General features: G+C 38.0%; 1 protein-coding gene across 1 annotated transcript in view; it reads right to left on the bottom strand.

Moving 5' to 3' along the window:
* The window catches only part of NID1 (nidogen 1), a 42,526-nt gene that overhangs the window by 10,720 nt on the left and 6,473 nt on the right, over nucleotides 1–25,333 (bottom strand). The window contains exons 3-15 of the mRNA XM_057389715.1: nucleotides 24,867–25,096; nucleotides 23,790–24,217; nucleotides 22,741–22,890; nucleotides 21,154–21,405; nucleotides 19,830–20,030; nucleotides 17,751–17,996; nucleotides 16,664–16,807; nucleotides 15,371–15,499; nucleotides 12,411–12,554; nucleotides 11,517–11,639; nucleotides 2,918–3,142; nucleotides 2,110–2,282; nucleotides 164–290 (exon numbers count right to left, since the gene is read on the bottom strand). Of these exons, the coding sequence (XP_057245698.1) occupies nucleotides 164–290; nucleotides 2,110–2,282; nucleotides 2,918–3,142; nucleotides 11,517–11,639; nucleotides 12,411–12,554; nucleotides 15,371–15,499; nucleotides 16,664–16,807; nucleotides 17,751–17,996; nucleotides 19,830–20,030; nucleotides 21,154–21,405; nucleotides 22,741–22,890; nucleotides 23,790–24,217; nucleotides 24,867–25,096 (2,572 nt within the window). The remainder of the gene's footprint in view (nucleotides 1–163; nucleotides 291–2,109; nucleotides 2,283–2,917; nucleotides 3,143–11,516; nucleotides 11,640–12,410; nucleotides 12,555–15,370; nucleotides 15,500–16,663; nucleotides 16,808–17,750; nucleotides 17,997–19,829; nucleotides 20,031–21,153; nucleotides 21,406–22,740; nucleotides 22,891–23,789; nucleotides 24,218–24,866; nucleotides 25,097–25,333) is intronic.

The raw sequence follows: 25,333 nt of genomic DNA on the forward strand, positions 1-25,333 counted from the left end.
AAAACTCACACACTCTCAGATGATATTTCATACTAACATATAAACACAACTCTTAGCACAGCTCAGGCAACACCTGGGAAGCACACATTACTAAATTCAAATCTCTAATATCAATCCTAGGAAGCAGTAGGAGAAGGAATTTTATGCTGTTTTGTGCTGTTACCTGTTTTGATGAGGGTTGTTGGCTCCCCTCCATGCAGGCTGGCCCTGCTGATTGAAGGGCCACTGATGTCTGTCCAGTAAACCATCTTGTCCACGCARTCGTAAGCAACTCCAATAACAACTTTGTCCTGTTGGACAGCAAGCAAGTTAGATCAGCTTCAGATAAACAGCAATTGCTCATCAGCAGCACTAGCTTATGGTTCTAAATCTCAAGCCTGAAGAAACAAAATTCTTAAGGAAAGGTGGAAGATTGGGTAATAGGCTGAGACAATCTTTGTGTGGCAGTCATTGTCAAATATCCTGGAAAAACACTTTCAGTTAAAAGTCCCTTTTAAGCAGCAGATGCTGTTCACCATTATTTCAAAGAAGTTTTRGAGATACTAATACTGAACAGTTTGACTTCTACAACTTCATCKGCATAYCCATCCAAAGAAAGTTCATGCTGAYGTTTTACTGTGATATCCCTTCATGTACTTTTTTTCCACATTCCTTCCCTTTAAGGGGGAATAATGACTTCTGTCAAATCTAACTTGCATTGACATCCAACTCATGCATTATGGTTGTGCTTCAGCATTGCAACCCAGGTAGCACCATTTGACCCTAAAAAGTTCTAGCAAAGGTTTCAAAATAAAAGTTAGCTTAAACAAGTACCCCATAAATCATTCTGGTGGAAAGAATATTCTCAGCAACAAGAAATATTTATATGCAGTTTTTTCAGGCAGAAAGAAGATAGGACAAGAGTTTGAGTTTATAGTTCAAACCCCTTCCTTCAGGCAAATAAAAGAGATTAATTCATCAGAGTATGTTAATTCTGTCGGTTGCAAAATAATCTAAACACCTCTAGTGTCCTTTTCAAATAYACAACACGGACAACACAAAATTGACAGTGCTAATAGAGACTGAAAGTTTCATTTTAATTGAAAGTTTCAAGGAAGAATTTAATCTTATCTCTTGGAAGTTGTTTCCTGAAGCCAGATCAAGTAGAAAATGAGACTAGGTGACAAGTGTTCAGAATCATGTCTCTTTCAGCCTTATTACATCATGTTTTACACAGCCTTTTATTTTTTACATTATTGCAGCAGCACTTTACAGAAKGGAGAAACTCTTGATTTTGCCCTTACATCACACCAGCTAATGGTACTTTTACTGAAGTGAATCTGTGTAATTTAGCCAGTATTTGATTTACTAAACACTCATACATATAAAAAAGGGGGACCAACATGCTACGTGCTATTGCCATCTATTATAAATAAAATAACACTGGAATGAAAACTAGAAATCCTAAACCCAATGAATGTGATGAAACTCCCAGTGAAAAGGGCTGGCATGTGACACAGKTGGTGGAAAAGAGAGGTTGTCAGCACCAGGAAATTTTTCTAGGAAAAAGGATTCTCAAGACAGGAGTAAGAAGCATGGGAAAAAGATCTACCACCTGCTGGGCCTACACATGGGGAAGGAAGAAAAAAAAAAAGAAAGAAAAATATATGTGTAGCCAAGAAATGCAGAGAACTGACTGAAAAAATMGGAATAGAATAAGACTTAGGAAAAAACTTTGAGGGAGTAGGAATGGAAAAAAAGGCCTCTTCACCTACTGTTATTGTAGGTCTCCTAAACTTTAATACTGGAGTCAGAAAGTCAATAGAAGTRTGAGTGTAGAGGAGTAAAGATATTGAGAACTGGAGGCTTTTGAGATTAGATTTTAGTCTTTCGACATACTGCGAGCCATTCTTTAAAGGGAAATAATTATTTTTTTCTATAGCTCAGGTTTAAGATTTTTGACTAGTCAGGTCTGGAACTTTCAGTGATGAATTGATGATGCTGAAATTTAAATAAAGAGTAAAAATCAAGTTTTCAACTTAAATTATCAAGGTATGTAGACAAACAGTAGCTCTCATCTTTATCAGGAATCTTCTGAAAAACATGGACTTAGTATAATAAGTTACTTACTGGAATATGCAAGAGTGCTTTTGCACCATTTTTCTTCATATTGTTTCCCTCTAGTGGAACATGTTCAATTTTACCACTCTGGGCAAAGAGCAAGTGCGTTCCTGGCGGCAGCGGTATCGTATCCGGTCGAACAGAGGGCCTGATAACAACAGGGGGAGTGGCTGTGCTCAGACCTGGTTAACAGAGAAGGAAACAGATGGGGGAAAAACATGGGGCTTGTACAGCACAACAAAGCTCCTTCTTCTCTGCAGAGACACAATTACAATCAGACTTCTTAGAAGGACTACAGCCCTATACTACAGCCCTGTACTACAGCCCTATAAGCAGACACTAATAACTATAATCAGATGCAGAAAGCTTCTGAAATTATCCCCTTGGCTGACAGAGRAGGAGCAATTGACATAATAGGTCTTTTCATCTTTGGCTCTGTAACTGCTCTTTCCTTCAAATGTTTAGAAAAATCCATCTTAKTTTGCAGATGAAGTGAGGAAGACGTAGGAAGGAACATCCTTCATTTCCTGAGGCAAGTCAGCTATTACAGCTCCCAGAGGGCAGAGACTATCTGCGCCTCTCACCATTTCAAGGCAGGGAAGAAGCTGGAAAACCTACTTAATTAGAAGCTTGCCATAGCTATCCAGATGCCCTGGCTGAGGAAAAGTGTGTTAGAGTCACTGAAGGACATGAGGGAGAGCAGAAATCTGCATTGCTTCAGGTCAGTGCTGTATCTCAGGGAAGAACTAAGCCTCACGTTTGGAGAGAGTGAGCTCGGGTGGAGAGACACCCACAGGAAATTGCTTCAGCCACTTACATGGTGGTCGAACTCCTGGACCGCTCCTGGTGCCATCAATCTCATTTCCATCCCTATCCACACACCAACAATATCCACTGCTAGAATGACACTGAGTGGGTAGGTAATTCCCATACTCATCACACTGGGGAATGAAGTGACCAACTCTTACATCCCTCGGGAAGAAAGCRCCTCCACTGCCCAGAGCTACTTCTCGTTCATGCTGGCATTTGGTCTTTTCTGCTTCTGAGGGRAAAAAAAACAACGAAACAAACCCCAGTGAATATTTCTGTTTTAGCTGATGACTACAGTTCATTAACAATTAACACATGCTGACCACCTACACATGAGCATCCTTACCTCTCGTGGAACGTGGCATGTTACAAACCTTTAAGGCAYTGCCTTCTGCACAGCTTCAACAAGTCTGCCCTATCTAAGTGTGACACAGTTGCCTTAAGCTTGTTTCGTCTTTCACTGTCTAGTTTAAAAGAGAACAAGCAGGTCCCCTGCATCTTCGTTCACTGAAGGGTCATAAACAGAAGTTGGAAAACATGGTGATTCTCCTTGAGGCAAATGAGCAAGAACATTCTGTCTGACTTTTGAACCTGATGTCTACACACTGGCAATTATCCATGGGCCTTAAAGTGTGACTAATTAGACAGACCCTACAGTGGCTGAAGGTTTCTTTGTAATGCTAAAAGTCGAGATTCTCTTCAAAGCCACAAGAGAAAACCACARCATGAGGCAGATGCCAAAATCTGCACAGATCTTAGGAAGTGAAGCAACTCCTTGCTATGATGTATATTAGGTTTTTAAAGTCCAGTTATGAAGTTTGAGCACTGATTTGATTTTTCTGGATCTAAGAAAGGAATGCAGGGAAGGGTTGTCCAGTTGCTGGTGAAGCACAGAGAAACATACCATGCACATTGGGTGCACCACATGCGTGTTTATTTCTGTAGAGATGAGAGAGGTACAAARTAGTCTGAACTAAATTCACTCTTACTATATTATCTATCGAGCAGTGGGGAAAGTCATCTGCATCAAATATCTTCTAGAAGCCAAACAACATAATGAAATTAAAAGAATACAATCAAAATTATATATTTCCTTCTCCAGACAAAGAAATCTGGCTTGGTTTTACTATACACTTGAGATACCTTAGAGAAAAAGATGTAATTATGCGAGAGTATCTTTTGCCTGTCAATGATTTCTACAGACATTTAGAAACACTTAGCAAAAACTGTCTGCTGAAGGGTCTTTAATATTACACTTCCATTTATTCCTTTCCTTGTTTTTACATTGCCTGGTGTACAGCATTAGTTTTGTGTGGTTCAGACTGGACTAACCCCAGCTGAGCAAAAAACTAATCCCATGCATCTGCAAACTGTTGTGGTGTAAATCACCCAAAATAAAAAAAAAAAAAAAAGTTTTTTATTATTATTTAAACTAGTTATGCAAGCAAAAGCTTTGGACAAGTTTCATGCACCTGGACATAATTAGAGAAATAAGTGACTGGAGAAAAGCTCACTGAACAACTGAAATATTTGGCATCAGTTTTAATGTGGGTGGTGGAGAGCCTTGAATCAACCTACAAAACCAGGCCCTTTGGAAAAGCCTCTATTATCTGTCTCAAATTTTGTTTTCATGTATTCAGTGTGCTCTGCAGCATGCAGGTAAAAGAAATGTTAATTTCAGAAAACAGATGGATTTGCCACAGGTTTTTTTTTTTATTCTAAACTGTCATTATATGCACTGCTCACAGGAGAAAGCAGGGGGAACACAGAGTATTGGTGAACAGCCCCAAGAACATTTTTGTCCAGTGCAGAAAAAAATTCATAATTGCATTACTATCAGCTTTGAGAAACTCTATTAACTCCTCCTCAGTAGGATATAAAAACAAAGGTAGAGGCTGGTCCTTTTTTCCTTCCCATCAGAACTCATAAAAATAGTGTATACACCAACAGTTTATTGTTTTAATCAATATTCTTTATGAAAAGGAATTAGCAAATATGAATTGCGGAAAAGAGGGTGTATACACTCCCACATAGGACCCAGTGGTTAAATATAAAATATATTAGTGTTATTGGTAACTTGAAATACCAATATCTGTTCTAATTTCAAAGCAATGTTCACATAATGATTTACATCTGCAGATTTTATACAGGAATTCTGATTGCATTTTTGAAGAGAACTTATCTTGCAGTTATCAAGACCAATCTCACAAATGGCCTGCTTATGCAGTTAGCAACACTAAAGTCAAGAGACTTGTCAAACAAAAAAAAATCAGAATTAGTAMTGGATTTATAGAATGATTGGTTCTTTCTAAAAAAATCCATCAATGAACTGTTTCTTCATAAAAATATTTGTAGGTACTTATTATCACTTGCTTTTAGGAATAACTGTATTTCACTGCTTATTTGCTCATGAAAATCCCTTATATTGGTGATCACTTTAACTGTATCAAGTACAGCAAAAAATTATGTTAATAGACATTCTGAAAAGAAATAAAGCCAGTGTTACCATGTTCATCTGTGCTGACTCAATTATTTTAGCTTGTCTTTCAACATTTTGTCTTGACTCTCTAATATGAATTTAACCAATATTAAAACTTATAACCCAAACAAGTCAGTAAACTAAAGGACAGTTCAACCAATCTCTTGGAATGCAATCTCCATTTTTCCCCCTTATCTCTGAATCACAACCAGGATTACTATGCTGTCATGGTTTTACTCAGTCCAATTTTTGGTGGTGGGGGATGTGACCAAGAAACCACAAAGATGGCTCCTGTGAGGAAGTTCTAGAAGCTTTCTCCTTCTTCTCCAGCAAAAGGAGAAGTGTTTTAGAGCCAATCCATCATGCCTCTGAGGTTGATGGACAGGCTGCCCATCAGGCCTGGGCCAATTGCACAGGCTGGTTACACCTCTGTGATGACGTATGGTCGTGTACTTAAGAAGAATTCAAAACAAGATAGAGTGCAGCCACCATTTTAGTTTTTATGTTGTTAGTATTTAGTATTAGTGTCATGCACTGGGGAAAAACAGAGCAGGAGGGTGAGGAGATGTAAGAAAAAATGGAGACCCAAGATCACAGTAAGGAGAAAACGTGTGCTGTGCCGTTGCTGTGGTGCTCGAACATGGAGAAAACAAGCTGTTCTCAAAAGGACTATTTCTTCAATGGGAGACCTGTATAGAAAAGAGAGTGACCTTGCTCTGAGAAAAAAACAGCCTTTGAGGACTGGATTGATCAGAAGCCAAAAAAGGGGGAGAGGCTTGGCCTCCCCTCATGTCTGAAGCGAGTTGACGTTTAGAAGAAATTGTGTTCTGTGGGGAAGAGGTGCCCCTCCCACCCCCCAGCCCCACATCTGAAGCAAGTGGATGGTTAAAAGAAGCTGTGTTCTACCAGGAGATTTAACAGAGTGGCCTTACGATTACGAGATTACGAGATTTGGCACAGTGGCCAAGATAATGCAGTCAGCCTTGGGGAACTGTTTTTCCTTTCTCCCATGAGGTAAAGAAAAGAATCCCTTGCCATCAGCAGTTATACACTGATGTTTCTTGGGAAAAGAACTTCCATAGCTTGGAACTGTAAGAATGCTTCTCCTATGATGCTGGATGATAACTGTAATGAGTAGTTTGAACTGTTAAACTTTCATCCCTGCCCCCTTTGCGTGCGAAAGGCATGGGGGGGTGGAGAGGGGCGACTTGAGAAAGAGACAGGTCCCCRGAAAGAATAACAGGTGTCTTTAAATGTCCATTTTTTTAATTTTCTTTTCCTTGTAATTTTTTTCCCTATCTTTGTTCCCCTCCACAGTGCAGTAGTATTCTTAGTAGTTTTTAGTAATAAATCTATTTTGCAATTTAAATTATTCAGCCTGTCTGACCATTTTCTGGAGCATATACATACCTTTCTCTCAATTATGTTATGTTATCTAAAAGCCATAAATTTTAGTTGTAATTGGGCTTTTACTCTCCCTTCTGCCTCTCCGGTGGGGGCGGGGAGCAAATATCATGGGTGCGGTGCTTTTGGCTTTCACCCCAGTTCAAACCACGACATTTTGGGTGCATTGGCTGGGAAAGGGGAAAAAAATGGGTTTAAACCCACGACATATGCTTACAGTTTAGAGGTACCTAGAGAAACATGAGCTGAAATCCAGTCCAGTGTTGGAGCCTATGCAACAAAGAAGGCACAATAATCTTGGATACAGATGACAGCAGGTTGGGATTAATAGTCTTTTTACACTGCTTATATTGCCATACCTTTTACTCTCTGGGGTTAAGAGCAGATGCTGTGATTTTACTAGTTTTAAATTGTATTATTAAATTGTATTATTGTATTAATGTCTGAAATTAGTCTAGCTATGACAGAGTTTGAAAGATGAAATTGACACAGAAAATAAGGCACATTCCCTGCCTGGATGAGCTAACAGCACAAGTTAGACAAAACAGGTAACTGAAAGAAATAATCTGAGCCAGTAGTCAAATGTCATTAAGTAGTGGTGTCTTTAGGAAATTCCCATATTATCTTAGTCTTGGTTTTAAATTTCGTTATTAAGAAATTTAATTCCATCATTGGGATTCCAGGGGAAGATAAATCATAGGCTGTATGATTTCTGGAAGTGAAACCAACCACAAAACATGAGAAGGACAGGATGTAAATGTGAAGTTACACTTCTTGGAATATACTGTGTAGACAAGCCTCTAAAGATAAGTCTATCTTTGAAGCTACAGCCCAAGAAAGCGGTCAGCAGATCATAGCTCAGTGGTGTAGGGATTGTGAGAGGGGATGAATAAGAGTTCAGCATATACAGAGGGAGCAGCACAGAGGTACAGAGAAGAATATGAGGCTGGGGGAATGATTAAAGAAATACTGAGTCCAGCTCCAGCAACCACAGCTCAAAAGAACAGTGAAAAATTGAATGAGTGTATTGAAAGATGCTCCTAAGACAGAAGCTGTAGAGCAGAACATAAAGCAAAGGTGAAACGACGAATTTGTGTCCCATGGAACACAGCACAAGTCAGACTAGATACACAGAATGGTGCATCCTGAACTTCAGCTGAGTACATATCCTTCTTCAGAAAAAACAATTTGAATTTAATGTACTTAACATTTTTTTCAGTTGATTCATAAACTACCAGTAGACATCTGSAATTTAAAAGTCATTGAAATATATTATTGAAATTGTAAAAATGAAAATGGAAGTAGCATGCATATCAAAAGATGAGATGAAAAACATAGATATAGACATTTCTCATGTGTGAAGAAAAAAAACAGAAGGGAGGAAAAAACTAAACTAAAGCCATATACAAATATTCAAGGTATTATTTTTGGTCATAGAGGAATGCTTTTACAGCAGCACTGCAGAAAATGATTTATGGACTTTACTAAAAAAAGAGGGAAGCTTTGGAGTAAAAGGATGAGAAACTGAGATGCATGGATTTCTCTTCTTCAAGGACTTACACTGACATTTTTAATTGCTGTTCTCAGATGTTGGGGGAAAAAAATAAAAAAAACCCAAATGAAAACACTTCCCTTTGTCCCTTCATTTTCCTTTGTAATTCCTCAGTTACAGTTTCGTCCTGGTAAGTGTGCTTCTCCTGTGAAACCAATTGCATAAAGATGATCAGAGAGTAGCTCTTAACAGTTGCTAGTTCCAAGAATCTAGGCTTGTTTCTGTTTAGTAAACAGTGTCTGGGGTCTGCAGTGGTAGAAGCACTCAGACATCTGGTTTTTTTGAAATGGAAAAATGAAGCGTGAGGAAATAATGAACTACAGATTTGCTTAATAGCTGGGGGCAGCAGGACATTCCAGCATCATTAACTCTTTCATTGACCTGCTGGTTCACTCCAACAGACATTCCCATGTGTGCAACTCAGATTCATTTTTCTTGTTAGTGTACTTGTTTCAAGAGCTGCCGTTGAGATTTAACAGTGGGTTTCATGTAATAATAAAGACACCAAACAAGCAAGTAATTGTACTCATGGGCTGGAAAAGAGAACAGCAAAAAGAACTGAGTATTTGGATGAATGAAACTTTCCATGTTATTAACAACCAGGAAAAACGTCAGTTACTACACTGATGCTTATTAAATCAAAACCTTAGTGGGTAAAGAGGGAAAGAAAGGGTCTCTAATTACAGCTGAATACAATACAGATGCCTCTGCAATCTCCATTCTGAAGCAACTTACTTCACAAATAGAGTGCTGGAGTAAACTAAGCTACTTCTGCGAGGCTTCAGAAAGTATAGCTTGTTTGTGTCTCCTGGCAATCATTAACTGATGGATTTACCCATTCTAGAAGCACTAAAGCTTTACCAACAGATGACACTCCAAGGGCAGCTATTGTTCTATTAACTCTAAGAAAGGAGCAGTCACTAAGTTGTAAACATTGCCATTGCTGCATGCAAGCTGAGCAACACAGATACTCTGTATTTCAGTCACAATTCAGCAAAAATGAGATTTCTTATATATACAGGTATTCTTCTGCTCAGAGCATTTAATGAGCAGAGATAGTTGATGCAAGTGTTTCTAAAAGCCTGTCTTCTACTGGCAATACAAAACAGTATAAAAAAAATCAGCGAGGCATATATGAAGATTAACAAAACTTAGCCTATCTCCACCTCCTAAAACAATAGATACAAAACTCCTAAAAAATTTGCTTTCTACTATTAAAATTGTGACATGGAAAGTGCACCATTCAAGATACAATTGTGTTGAGTAGAGTAAATGAAGAAGTGTACAGGATAAGTAGCAAAAAATAAAGTTTTGACAAAATAATACCATGTGCTTAGCAATTTAGTAAACACACTAACCACTGCATAAGAAAAAAATGTTATTCTTAACACAAAAAAAACCCACTTAGGTAAATCATCACATATACTCTGAAGAAGTTACTTGGGTCCTTGCAACAAAGTTAATTGGTTGATTTCAAATATCAGTCCACCAAACCACCTGTTTCATCCAYAAAAGGTATGTGGCAGATATGAAAGCAATGGTTTTGCTTCTACAGTTCTGCCTGAAGAACTGGAAGCTTTAAGGTTTGATTTGCTTCAAGTTATTCACATCAAGTCTCTCCTTTAGGAGAAATAATTCTGTTTTTATCAGCTAGATAGTTAGTTAAACATTTTTACACAGGTCATAAACTCCAAGTAGTTTTTCATTCACCTGGCACTAAAATGAAAATACACATGGGTGATCATGCATGTCATGCATAGTTAAAAAGGATATTAAAAGACTGACAAAGTGGCAAAAGCTAAGCCTCAGAATTAAATCCTTCAAAACCTCCTGCAATTACCTATGATATAAAAATCTACAAGCACTGCACTGATTTCAAATAAGATGCGTTATGGTGCAAATGAAGTGCCATGTAAATGTGATCTAAAATGAGGAACAACTTTGTGATTTTCTTCTTTCCTCTGTACAGTCCTTTGCTTTTTGGTTTTAAAAACTGAGCATCCAATTGTGCAAAAAAAAGTCAGAAAATCATAATTAGGGAATATAGAGGCAAGATAAAATAATAAGTTTCAGGTAGTGATATTATGTCACAGAGACAAGCACTTTAAAGCAAGTATATTCACTATCAAAATAAAAAAAAAAAAAAAACAACAAACAACCCAAACAAAAACCCCCAAACCCTTTCTTTCTTTTTGGCCCCAGTATATTCTTTTTACTCTTGACTGCACAATTTGAGTTTCAGTCTATTGAGAAATGCCCAACAACTCTCTTCTTCTTTGAGGAAGAAGAATATACTCAGAAGATAGGCTTTATTTCCTGGATGAAAGCATTCACCATTCAAACAAAATCCGAGTGCTGTCCCTTAGGTCTGGCATGCTGTTGAATTAAAGTAAAAAAACAATGCTACCTTGTGCTCCAGTGTTTTTTTCTTTTTTTTTTTTGGTGCTGTTGGGGTTTTTTTTTTTGCGGTTTTTTTTTTTGTTGTTTTTTTTTTAGTTTGTTGTTTTGGGTTTTTGTTTTGTTTGCGGTTTTTTTTTAAGCATACCTTCAAGATGAGTTTTATACTTCGAGCCTCAAAGTACAATGTAGAAACAGAAGAGTGAAAGGATAAAGAAGCTTTGGCTGAACAGAGAATAAGTTGGGTAAATACATAAACAAGTAAGTGCCAGCTGGAAACTGAAGTGTTTCTAGACCAGGGGCTGTATGATGGCATGTAGGCATCTAGATCTCACTGCAGACAACAGCCTCTTGACTTTGGTCTCATTTATCACTTTTCTCCTGTAAATATTGCACTTATTTGCATTGCCAGCAATTTCAGATGTTTTATGGTAAGTGATTACTGAGTATGCAAATCAAATTACCCCCACAGTCAAACTTTTACACAAGACAAACTCAAAAGATAATAACTGCTCAAGGCTGAAACTGATGAGGATAGAATAAACAAAGCATAAAATGGGGTATTGAACAGGATATCATGGAAAAGTGATATTAGTCAAGGTATGAGTTTTGACACAAGCTTGGTAAAGTCCTAAACTTGAAGGACTTGAGAAGAATAAACAGACCAATGTGGCTGTAGACATTTTGTTTCAGAAGGGAACCAAATTAAGATATATATCCTCCAAATCCCAAATCATATTTCTGGTCCAACTTTCAAGAACTATGGAATTTTACCTCCTAATACACATCGGAAACCATCCCCACGATAACCTGCCTTGCAGTGGCAGCTGAAGGACCCAGGTGTGTTATAGCAGAAAGCATCTGGATGACAGTGGCCCTGTTGACATTCATCTACATCTGTAAAAGAAAAGATCAGTCTCAGGTGACTGTTCCTTGTGATGGACAAACCAGAGTGATGAATTAGAGTACAAACCTGCAGCATTTTCAGACTCCTATTTTAGGGTATCTGATTAGACATACAGACTTTTTTTGAACATACATCTAGTACAGAAATACAAAGGAGCAAATAAAGTGGGGGAAAACATGCCTCTATTTTAGATTCTGTATCTCAGCAAATCCCAGCATTCTGCTGTTTAAAACGGTGATAGACATTATTGACTCACACAGTATTTTAGACTGTGCCCATATTTCCCAAAGACTATATAGACTATATATGCCCATATTTCCCAAAGAAATTACTTAACACAGCAGGAGAAGGCTTTGGCTAGCAATGCTTCCAACATGTAGTTAGGTAAAGCTGCTCCTCCACTGCACTCAGACGGACATGAAACTGAATGTACATTTTTTTACAGAGTCTGAGGATTTTGTTTCACCACCTCTGTAATTTAAACCACTACAGTGCAAACAATTGCAGCAGACAGATCTGCAGCTGCACCTACTGTAGTTTCTGCAGTTATCTCATCTTGGAGCTTCTATAAACCAAATATTGGAGAGTGAATTCTAAAGCTAGGGGAGGAAAAGACAAATGCTTAATAAAAATGCCTACCAAAGGGACTTAAACTATGAAATTTCCTACTTGAAATCACAAGTAAATATAGGACACAGCAAAGGCTAGCACAGCTGTGCAATAGAGAGTAAAAAAGCCCCACAACAAATGGCTCTACCCACCCTCACAGGCATGCCCATCTCCGGAGAAGCCAGGGAGGCACGTGCAGACGTAGGCAGACCCTCCAGTGTACACACACTGAGCACGCTGAGGAATGTCACAGTTGTGTGTGCCCGTCTGACAGTGGTTCACCACGTATTCAACAGCTGCAGGTTACATGTGGAAGAGAGGAAATGAAAATTTGAAGTTTCCTTCACGATGTCTGAGCCTCATAGTAAATTCATAGGAGAGAAGAACAGCTGTAAAAGCTGTGAAATCTTACAGAAGAGTAAGGAAACAAGGAAACTGAGTTTTTTTGCTCTGGGGATTGGGTTTTGGTTTGGTTTTGTGGTTTTTTTTTTTTTTAATTATTTTTCAAAAATCTCCCCTTTCACTGGTGTTAAATCTTATTTGACTTATTGACTGTCCTCAGCACCTCACAGGTGCTTGTTAATATGGAACAGGGCAGAAATGCTGCCATAGTGACAGATCCCAATATCCATAACAGCTTTGTTTATGAAAAGCAGTCCTGAATGAAGAAATGTAAGGCATCTCATAGAGCTATCTCACATGTTAGCTAAGTGGCCAGCTCACTTCACTGGGGATTATTTAGATGACCTGCTACACTAACCTAGCACTGACCCAGGGCTGCTGTCACTTGGCAACAAATAGGAGCTGTGAGTCACTCAATGGGAGATAAACATATTTGTCAACTACTGGAGAGATCTGGGACCAGACCTGCAGCTTTTCATAACTCTGTCATGTTGACATCAGTGACTCTGAAGACACTGCACTACTTTGCAAATTGTTTCAGGAACTTACTGGAGCTCTGCCTATGCTTACCTGTTATGTAAGAGAACAGGAAAGGAAACTATGGTACTTGAAATAGGAAGATGTAAAATGCTGCAAGAATTTGGGTCCTGAAAATAGTGTCCAGTGTGCATATCCAGGAACAGACTTCCAGCTGTTGTAACAAAGGCTGTTGTAACACTGAGTCTCTCTTTACACAACTCTTATGAGCAGTTGGGGGGGGGGGTGGCAAGAGAAGACTCTACAATGTTCATTTCATCATAGTACACAGATGGAAACTAACACAGTGTCAGCAGGGAAATAACAAAAATCTGTTATCAGAGCCATATCTTAAAACCCTCTTTTTTTCTGTATCTTTGGAGGAAATTACATCATTGTTAGAATAATTAATATCTTTGGTGAAGTAAGTTTTAGATTACAAAATAATTCATTAAGAACAGCATCATAAATGCGTAAGTTAAGAGTTGGAGCACAAAGGGACTCCCCAAATCCTCCTGTTTCTCATCCTGCAAATGGGAGAACAGGATTTATTTACAACTCTCTTCTAAAACTATCCAGTGAATCACACAGCTGGTATGAAAAAAAAATGCCAGATCCATTGATATCCCAAAGCAATTTGCAAAAGCAGAGAGGGCTGCTGTTGCCCCTTCTGGGTTTCAAAATGTCTGTAGGTTATAAAACCCTCCACTGTGTGAATATTACCATGATATTTATTTTCAATATGTTGGGAAACTAGAGTTTATCTTCCTTCTCTTCAGCCTTACAAACGCAATTTAGTTTTGGTTGAAGGAAAYGATCAAACTGAAATTCTTCAATCTGGGCAAAGACTTACTTAGCACTTGCTAAAAGTGGAACATCAGCTTCGTGGGAAAGTGGTAGAGTGAAGCTGGTGAGGTCATGGCTGGAGGGAAGAATGTTCCCTTTCAGGTCCAAGTCACAAAAGTGCTGTGTTGGACATAACGGAAGGAACATAAAGCTGCTCTTCCACATCTCACCCTATCCCTTCCAGTGGTCTTGTTAGAAGAAGCTGCTTTTTTTGACTCTTCTGCAACAAAGGGAGACTTAGGGCTCAACATGACTTAGACAACAGATGTGAATTGTAATTCTTACTGGAGCAGAGAAATTTGGCTTGTGACAAGAGCGTAATRCACAGCACGCAAAGTCAAAAAGTCAAGGAAAGCAATGCAATTGTCTGCTGTAGGATGAAGGCTCCCCAGTCTTAGCTGAAGAACAGTCTTTGCTACAGTGAGCAAAAACCTGGATGAATTAGCTGATCAAAGGGTAACTGAGCTTCCACCACAAAGCAGCCACAACAGAAGCAAACAGCTGTTATCAGCTGTTATCACTTCTTTCAAAAAGAAAGTGGAACTTACAGCCATACTGGAAGAGTGTGTATAGGGTTTTTTTGSTATGGAATTACTGTCAGGTTTCGAAGATAAATATTCTAACAAGAAAAAGGATTTAGTGCCTATCCTATCCTGATGGTTGCAGCTGTAGGGATAGAGACATCATTCCTCTTTTATCTGTTATTTGCCATTATCCCTCTTCTATCTACCAGTTGTGGATTCCTTTTTGCAAAAGRAATTTCTACAACTTGAGTGAAAAATGGGGCAAATAGGAAAAATATATCCCTTGTTAGAAAAATCTTAGTCTAGCAAGATAGATTAACTCAGTCTTCCTCCAGAAAGAAGTTTTTAAATTACAGAAAAATAAACTAGTTCAGTGACAACCACTGAATGTGATATTTAATGATTCATTAAAAATGAGCTGAAGAGCCAAATTTCAAAGATTTTAACAGTGAAATTATCTGCAGCTACAATTCCTTTTCATCATGATAGATTTTCACTTCAGAATAAATCTGCAATAGCCAAGGCACACTGGTTTAGAACTGTGCACTACTTTGCCTAAGGGATGAATCTGTAACCAAACACTCATCTGTTAAATGGAACTCTAGATTAGACATAAGAAACAAAGCACAAACCCCCAAAAAGGCAAAAGGCACAGCACCTAGAAAACGCAAAAGAAGCCCAGAATCACGAGCTGCAGAACAAACTCCTGGATTCCACTGACATTAGAAGTCAGCACAGATCATGGAGCACAGTTTTCTGTCCCTGTGAGATGAATCACAGCCCATAAGCTGGTGGGCAATGCCTTTAGGAAACATGAAACTCACCCACACAAGTCCGCCCGTCTGCTGCGAAGCGGTATCCCTCGGCACACTCGCAGCGGTASGTTCCTGGCTGGTTGTTGCAGTCTGCATTGCTGCCACACAGCCCTGGCTGCTCTGAACACTCATCAATATCTAGGATATTAGAAGGATTCTGGTTATTACAAAGATGCATTTAATATGGATGCCAGAAAAACAGAAACTGGGGAACTATTGATTAGTAGTAGTCTTCTATACTTAGGCCACTCTTGGATAGACAATACTTCTTAAGAGATATTGATAACCTGAAAATAAAATGTGAGGTAACTGTGTCCTCAGCTAATCTGCAAAAAGAAGAAAACAAACCAAAAGAAGTTCTATCATGGAGTAATAAGGGGAAGGCAAAGGAAAGTGGAGAGGAAAAAGTTCTATCATGGAGTAATACGGGGAAAGCAAAGGAAAGTGGAGAGGAAAAAGGAGCCAAAGAAAATTCAGCCTTAGGCGATCAGAAACAATGATAACCACTGGGGTAACATGATCTCTAGGAAAGGCTTCCCCTTTCATTATCCATATCCATATCCGTATCCATATCTGTATCCATACCCATATCTGTATCCATAACCATATCCACTGCTACTCAAGTCACAGCACCAAAGTACTGGAAGGGACAGTGTGATGCTCTTGTTTTCATTTGTGAGTTGATTAAAGGGTTGGAGTAGAAGGAGAGTTGTGCTTTTAGTTTAAAAAAAACCCTGAAACTTGCTTAGGTGATAGGGATGACACTTTCACCTCTTGAAAATGAGTATTAATATTGTGATTTGATTACAAGGCAAAACTCAATTATACTAAGAATACAGAGTTAGGCAGAACTGGGAAATATGAGTTTTTGTGAAGAGAAAAGGATTTTCAAAGCAGATCATGAAAAAGATTACTTCAATTAATTACACATATCTGTGCTCTGTCTGCATGTGCATTTCCTATTTCTCATCTCCCTTGAGAACTTTTAACYTAGTTGACTCATTTTAACCAGAACTTGCATTACAGTAAGTTTCTCACAACTAAGTTTCCAAATGTTTTATAAAAAGACAAACTTAGTAGGAAATATGCTTTGCAAGCTAGGAAAATGTACTCTTCAAGACAGTCAAACTTGCTTACTTTGATTATTGAGATACATCAGGGAGCCCACCAACCCTCTAACCCTAAAGCCAACCCCTCAGGGCAGTTCATTTTGCTGGAATGCCTAGTCCTGAGGGTCAATATACCCCAAGGAAAAGATTCTATGTCAGCTTTCATTTTGCAATGAACAGAAGCATTTTGTACCATAACAAACRTTTCCATCTCCGCGGAAGCCAATTGAACATTCACAGAAGAAACGATTTCCAGTTCCTGGACGGCACACGGCGTTGGTGTCACAGTTATGAGTGCCAGTGTAGCAAGGATTCCGGTTAATATCAGCAGAACCATCTGGCAAGAGAGACCATTTTTAGCCTTGACTACTCTGTCCAAGTAATAACACTCAGTTTAAGACTCAGAAGGAGATTGCTTGTAATGCTCATTAAACAAGGAAATAAACTTTCTGGATCAGGAAGAAAGGGACTTGCATGTGATATGCAGGATACCAGTCTYAGATATGTGTTTAAGAGCACCTGCATTCCTTGTTTCTTGTATGAAGGAGTATCAAGTTAAAACAAGCCACAAAAACTTCTCTAATCAAGAGATAATTTATCAAGATAAAGATAATTTATTTTCTAGTCACTGACACTAGACTCAAAACATGATTCTTAACAGCTTATTTATAAATTGGTATATTTTAATTAGTGGAACTTTATTTTGTAACAAATAAAAAGTAAGCTCAGCCTGTTTTTCTACTCATCTGGTGTACATTTTCAAATTGCCTCTTTGCTTTCTTTCTGTTGTTAGTACAAGCTTGGATAACTCATCCAAAAAATATGTTTCATAAGCCTACAATTCAAAGATAAAATGCCATGTTTCAAGATAAATTATAGAAATTTATCCCAGGTAAATCTTATTCCCCTCTTTTGCCCTTATGTGTGACAATGCAAAAAAGTAATTAACAAAGAAACTACAAATTAGGAAAAAAATATACTCCACGTTTCCATGTGGCAATAGATTCGAACAGGTGAGTTGAAAGTATTTYAAGGAATTAGACACAAACCCCACTGAATTTCAAGAATAGGTAATCACTTACGTACTCTTTCTCTAGTAAAAATACAAACTTTCTACTGTCCCTTTTTCCCCCTTAACCTGTCGATGTGGACTTCTACTTACTAATGAAACTAATTATTTTAACTCAATACCAGCTAGGGCAGGCTTAAAAAAAAAAAAAGCATGACTGCTCTAAATTACTCGTAAAAGGGAAAAAGCAAAATTTGCAATTGATACTTACCACTGATGGGGCCGATAGAATTGCTCATGGCATATCGCAGGATCTGCTCATCTCTGTTGTACAGGACAAACACACTGTCCACTGAGAGCTGCTGGGTGGCAGGAGCAGAGTGGTGGGAGTCATCGTGGATGCACTCATCGAAGGAGATGGTCTGGCGCCACTGATAGGCMCCCGTGTACGTGGAAGCCACCCCGTCCCTTTCTGGCTCTGTCACTGTGTACTCCCTCGAGGAYGATGAAGTTATCACTACAACATGACAGCAAACACACTGATCAGAGCAGAGAACAAAAACACTCTGTCAAATGCTGTCTGTTTATTTGGGATGCAGTCTGTGTAGTGCAAATAGGAATTTCAAAGGCAAGAGGCTGTGAAAGTGGATGTGTTTCTATGCAAAGGAATAAGCACTTGAGTACACTTACTCTGCTCTCAGGTATCACAGCTTTGAGAAATTAGTAATTTGATTAATTTGGATGTATTTAAAAAATTTAACTTTACTTTGTGGATTTCCAAGTAATGAAAGGAAAATTCAACTCATCAAAATCAGAGGTTCCTTTAGGTAGGTTTATTTAATGGATCTCCAAGTTATGGACGAGACCCATCTTGCCAGCACTAAACTACACCCACTTTTAGTTCATTGAAGGCTATTTGCCTTTAATTTTAACAGAGCCCTGAAAAAACTGCATGTCTGAGACCTCCTGTATCCTTCACAACAGTTTTATACACAGTGAAAAATTTTGAACAAAACTCTTAAAAAAATCTGAGCTTGTGGATCCTCCCACCAACAGAAAGGTCCTTAGAGCACCACTATTCTTTGTTTGTACTCCTGAACACACCTTCATCAACCCACTTGCAACAGCTGGCAAAATCTGGATTTCTGCTAAGTAATAATCCATTAGATATGCCATAGGACAGCAGAATAGCAGCTGTTTGAGTCCTACTAAATCAAATCCAGCCTAAAGGATGCTTCCCTCCAGCCCCTGACTTTAGCTCCATGGGAGCAGCCTTTCTGTCACGCAGGCAAATGTTCTACAGAGCACACACTGCCCAAACTCTGAAGCTGTTCAGGACAAAGCAGAAGCTTCCTGCTGCTTCCACCTCCTCCTTCTCCCAGTTCATAACAGGCAAAGCACTTAGGGGGTTCATCACTGTCTACCAAACCCAGACATTAGTGAATGAGGGCAGTGATGATGCAACCACACCATTTTCAATCTCTAGCAACCAAAAGTGCACCCTTGCAGCAAAGCAGTCTCTCCAGTATGCACGTGCATGTGGGTGCACCACAGGCTGCCTCCTCTGTGTTGCTCTTTGACAGCTGGGCTGGCTGGCCAGCAGCAACCCTCCAACCTCCCTTTTTTTTCTTTCTGCATTGAAACATCCATAATTTTATCCAGGAAGCAGAAAGCAAAGTAAGTAAGCAAAAGCAGATTGCTCTGTAAACAGTGAATGAAGAATGGTTCTCTTAGAAAGCCTAGGATCTGCGATAAAGGAATTGCGAAAGAGGAGAGAGAAATGCTGAGGAGACAATATAGGAATCTGATCAGGGAATTAAGAGATTTTTAATTCTTCTCCAGTTGATTGTTGAAAGTCAGCTCAATGAGTACAGATAAATGCTTGCAGAGTCATTGTAATGCAGTTCATATGAGAGAAAGTGGTAAATAAATGGTTTAGTCTCATCAGACAAGATCAAAGCTCACTGAGTGGCATAGCCACAAAAATATATGCACCAGTACAGCTCCTACAAAAGGGCTGTGGAACTACAGAAAAAACTTTGCAACTTGTGCACTGCCATCAACAGTGTAAAAACAAGGCAAACAAAAAGGGAAATTGAGAATGTTTTGGAAACATCAGTTCAGAGAAAGTTAAACTTTTTTCAATGAAAAGCTTAGAAATATTTACATTGTCCCACTCGAAATCTACCTTCTTTTGAAACCTTTTCCTAAGAGGCAAAATGCAGCTTTCTGCAAGTCAAAGGACCCTAAATGCACTTGCTAAAAAGGGAAGAATGTTTTTTCAGATTGTCCTAGTCTCTGCTTTAAGGAATGTTTACTTACTTATAATTTCATTCTTATGGAACCTTACCAGAGCTAGAAGTGTGGTAGAGTTCAGTGTATGGTTCTATGTGGACTGATGCCCCAGATGGGATCTCAGGTATTCTGCCATCCATTTCTGTGCTGATGGTGAGGTGACCATGCTCATCAATGCCACTGAATTTCTGCTTCACAACCAGCTTCTCATTGTTGCCAAGGAAAGTTACTTCTGTTTGCCGTGTAAATTCGCCACCTAAAGACAGAGCATTTAAACCTTAAACTTAATAGAGTTTTCTGAATCCTGTTATTCCAAGTATTGCTTCTAGTAGATAAAATGCAAATTACTATTGTCTGCAAGTTTTGATGCAATTGCTAGTATCTTGTGTTTCTAGTGGAACAACTTTCAGACATATACTGATAATATATGTGGACACTGCAAGGAAATTTTTTTAAGCACCGAACATAATAAATCYGAGGACATAATAAATCCACCGAACAAATAAATATGAGGAAGCAGAGTTTTAGTAAATTTTAAAAAGAGGTTCTCACCAAGCTAATAGCAGTAGGCCTTATCCTGCCATTTAAAAGGACAATTTGGAGAAAATTTCCATTAGGAATACAAAGTTAAAAAAAATACATTAAAAATCCAGTACATCTGTTCTCAAATCAAAACCAAGAGAAACGTTGTTGTAAATTCCACAACAAACTTCAAACATACCAAATCCAAGAAAATCCCAAACCAAAAAGTGGTTCAACTAAATTCATATTACATGTCTGTAAAGGATCAAATTTTAAGAAGAAACACATGTTCCCCTAGAGCAGATTGAGGCCAAATCTGGTTGGTTGTGCAAATGAATTCAAGCTGTAGATTCAATCTCTTATAAAAAGCTCCAATTGTGAACAGGGATTTCCCTCAAACAAGTTAACAGAGTCAGCTGTCCTGCAGCAGCTGTTAAGTGCTTCAGACCCTCACAAGGTCAGATTTTTGTTTCTCTTTTGCTGTTTTGGTACAACCAGGGAATTAACATGTTAGATCTATTGAAGATGTGGTAGAAGCTTTTTTAGTTATCTATGTACACTTCAGTAACAAAAAAACCCAAACTCAACAGGTCTTTTTAATAATCTCTTTCTTGAAGAGGAACTGGCCAAGACAATCTTTTCTTTAACACACTTAGTTCCTGTACATTTATGGTAAATTAAAGAAATTCACTGTCTATACATTCTAAACAAGAAAAAATAGTGAGAAATTTGATTACAAAAACCCAATTTGCAGCTTAGAATAGATGTGTTTTCACCCTATATTGCTTTTAAATACACATTTCTATCAAGACAGAGGAAAACAGCATATTTGAACATGATTTTAATTTAGAAGTTACCAGTAATGCTGAATCCATTTCTATATCCTTGCTGTTCCACAGCAAACATCCATCCTATGATGCCTCCAATAGAGGCAAGAGGTAATAAAGAATATCCCAAAGTCTCTGGGATTGTGCTGATAGCAGTGTAGGCACGGCCTTGGTTCATCACGACGTAGGAGTGGAGATCAGTATTCTCAAATACAACGGGAACAGGGTTATTTCCTACAAAAATTCTTCCTCTGACCTTCCCATTGACTCTCTGAGGAGAACCTGGCAAATCAATAAAATGCATCAGAACAAAATAACAGTTCTCTCCTACTCTCTAAGGAACATGTTCAGAGCATTCACCAGATTCAGTGTTTAGWGTTGAAATAAATGGCAAACAAATGCTCACAGAATTCAGACCAGAAATTGCCATTCACTTGCTTATGTAGGTACATTCATGTGTGTTGTCTTATACAGATGATTAAATTATATTATCATCGTATACGGATGATAAATGAATTTGCCTGAATGGATGCTCTTTTATCCTCATTAACGATTTTGTCTGCAAGGGTAACTCCATGACACTGTTACAGTATATCTGACAGCAAGTGGCAGACAGAAACATCTTTTTAAGATCACACTTCATATCAATACACAATGAATGCAAATTTGTTCATTCCCAATTAGAAAATTAACCTATTTATTATTAATAGGTTAATATTAATATATATATATAATTAATTAACCTATATATAATTAATAATTAACCTAATTATTATTAATTCTAACCTATTACATTTCTTGACTTTGAACTATTGACCATTTTGAAGACTGTCAGTATTATATAGAAGTAGCTATTTATGGATTGCTAGTTTTCTTCTGTATACAATTTCCTACACGGAAGTTTAAATTTCATTATCATTAGATCCTTCTATCCTTTCTATGAAAAATCTAATTTTATGAACTGCAAGCTGAGTACTAGGTTCGCTTTCCTGGTTTATAAAACACAATCTTGCAGTAAACTACTTGAGTTGTTGAAATGCATCTGTACTCCGAGTCAAATCGCTACAAGGATTACAAGTGTATACATAAGAAATTCCTTTATGGATTTTACACAGGAACAAAGTTTAAATGGGTATTTAAGAAAAATGTGGCAGATCAGCCCTTTAGTAAAGCAGCTTAAGAGTCAGACAAAGAGGAGCCACACTCTTTGGTTCAATGATCAAAGTTAATTTGTTCATCACTTTGAACTGTCCATTTCTAGAGTGAGGACCATATCAGATTGTAACACGYTGGAACTTCATGACTAATTCTAGGAAATACCACTGGATATTACGCTTTCTATTAAATGATGTCAGTTACAGAAGAGTTTCTTTTTCCTAGAAAGTCACATTAAGATGCATCAAGCATATAATGACCACTTAAAATAATTTGCTTCATTCAAAAAACCACAGCATTTTAAAAATTWGAGCTCACTGATTAAAACACCTTTAACTATATCTCAGTTATAAGTCTTTCCAAAAGTTTTGAGCACATCTTTTAAGAAATGAGAACAGGTCACCTCATTCAAGAATGTCATGTGTATTTGTTGCTTATGTATCTAAATTTCAAACCAGTTACCTTCTGCTACACATTGTCTGCCGTTTCCTTTGTAACCAGCAATGCAGCTGCAACAAAATCCGTTGGGATAATCCTTGCAAATAGCGTGAACAGAGCACTGGTGACGGTTGTTAGCACAGGTCTGTTGGACATCTGTGTGGTAGCGAAACACTGGAGAGAAAAAAAGACCAGACATTTATACTTCATGTAATTATTGTGGTATTCACATACTCGAGACTAGTTTAAAAGTATATCTGGACTCACTTGATTAGTTTTTTYGTTTTCTCTTCAAGGAAAATGAACGATTGTAATTGATACTGGAAAACCTTGCAGTATGCAAGTAACTGCCTGCTATTTTGCAGAAAACATTAGGGCTTCAGCTGTTTAATCATTTAGTTAGAAAACTATTTAATTCTACTTACTTCAGTAGATCTATAGTAACACAAAACAGTTACAATTCTTGTCAAAACTAAACACACAAAAATTTTAACTTGTCCTTGTTCACAAATAAAAACAAAAAGACTTTCCAACTTTGGAAAAAACCTATCAGTACAGTACCAGAACCATACAGCAATCGATGTATCCTGTAATCCTAACTGTTTTGACCTATTATTTAGTGGAGATAGCAATTCTCACATCTGCTTCAAGATACAATTAACACCTTGATAGTCAGTCACACTACTCTAAGATTTCTATAAATGCTTTATCACAACATAGAGCTACAAATTCCACCCTTCTAAGATTTGAAGCCATGAAACCCCAGCTAAAAAATTTAGCAACAGCTTCTATTCCTGACCTTTAATAAATCACCTGTGTTCAGTAACATATCTGAGAAAGGTCTTGAGGAGCTTATTTAGGGAACTAATTTACTAGACTGGCAAGATCTGWGTCTGAGGTGACATCCAAGTTAACTACCTTGATGAATAACACAAACTTATGACYTATCCAGATTTTCAGATATGAAGCTAATGAGAAGGAAACTTTATTTCTTTTGTAATTCAATTTCTTTCACAAGTCTATTTTGCAGCCTTTCCATKTTAGAAGAAGCTAAACTGTACAAAAGACCTTACCTATTCCAGTTTCATCAAATTCTTCCACATCTATGACTTGAGGAGGCTGTGGGGGGAACTGCTGGATCCGAAACTGGCGAGGTGGAGCTTTTGCTGTCGGGAAATTTTGAGGACTGTAAAACGACWCAGTTGAAGGTGTTTCTGTTACATCTTGATATGAAGTCAGAAAGTCTTYTGCAGCTGGATGAGGAACACTGTATGTCACAAGATGCTGATCCTCTTCGGTGCTGTCTGTACTACCAGTGATGTACTGCTGTGTTATTTCAGTGGAGCCATAATCAGACATAAAGGGCTTAGAAGTCATCTCCTGGTCTTCTTCGTTTGCCTCCAGGCTCTCCAGAACATTGCTGATCTTGGCAGGCAYGATACTGTCAGATGAGCTGCCAATCTCGAATACCCAGACACCCTGCTTCCCAGCATTGCTGCTTCTGTCAAAGAGAAGTACATGCCAAATAAAGTGAGTTGTGTGGTATTTCTAGCCCATGCAMAATGTTATCCTTCACTGAGAAATGTCAAACAAAACTATCTAATTATCTTATCTACGTTACATACTTACCTACAGGTACAGTTTATTCAGCTGTAAAACACCCCTGACAATCTGAGTAACTTTTCTTTTTCTCCTTACTCAGAGCTCCACTGAGAACTTCTAGCTTTCTTGTCTCCAAAGCAGTGAGAACAGGAGATTTTAGGGACACAAAGGTCCTGCTACTACTTACTAAAGCTTTCTAACTCATTCAATTTCCTGCTTTTTCACTTTCTTTCAACAACATAAACAAACAAGCAACAAACACCTGCCTAGGATAGACTATGAAGAGTTGAAATCTAAGTGGTACTATTTATAGAAGAATTAAGTACACAACAGTTCTGACCAGTGACAATGGAAATATGGACTTTTGACAAATTACACCKAAGTCCTCAAAGTCCTCAAGAGGGTGGATATTTATCAGTGGCAGTCTTGTGATTCCCCATGCAATGGCTCATGGGATTTTATYAATTCTCATTGATTCATGCTACAATTAAGAAAATCATGGAACTCCAATGTTTTCTTGAGGAGTTTAAACAAAGAAAAAAGCATACTTGTGCAGGTTTCTAATGCTGTCTTCATCATTAGCAATGACATTGTAGGCTCCTGGCTTTTCCCAAAAGTAGTAGTTTGTAGAGGCTTGACTAAAGCCAACCATAGCAGGAATATTTTCATCRCCATTCTTGGAGTATGTGCTATAGAACTGCAAGCTATCTTCTGGATAAAGGAAAATRGCATAGGAACTGGAGTCAGAAGAGGCTAAGACAGCCTGGAATGTGTTTCTCTGTGGAAAAAAAAAATATAATACACATTTACTCACGTAGAAACAGTCAAGAAAGACAAGAGATTGCTGATTTTCATTTTGTGTTTAAAAAGAAAAAAAACATTCTCATTAAAAACATTATCAAAGGTAAATTAGGAAACAGTCAGAGAGACTACCCACGACATAACGATTTTCAGTTCTGTAATGCTATAGGATACTATTTCATTTCCTTAAAATAATAGAAGTGATGTGCTAGAT

Source organism: Malurus melanocephalus, unplaced genomic scaffold (assembly GCF_030028575.1).
Source record: "Malurus melanocephalus ecotype Western Australia unplaced genomic scaffold, MMel_1.1 scaffold_19, whole genome shotgun sequence".
Lineage (NCBI taxonomy): Eukaryota > Metazoa > Chordata > Aves > Passeriformes > Maluridae > Malurus > Malurus melanocephalus.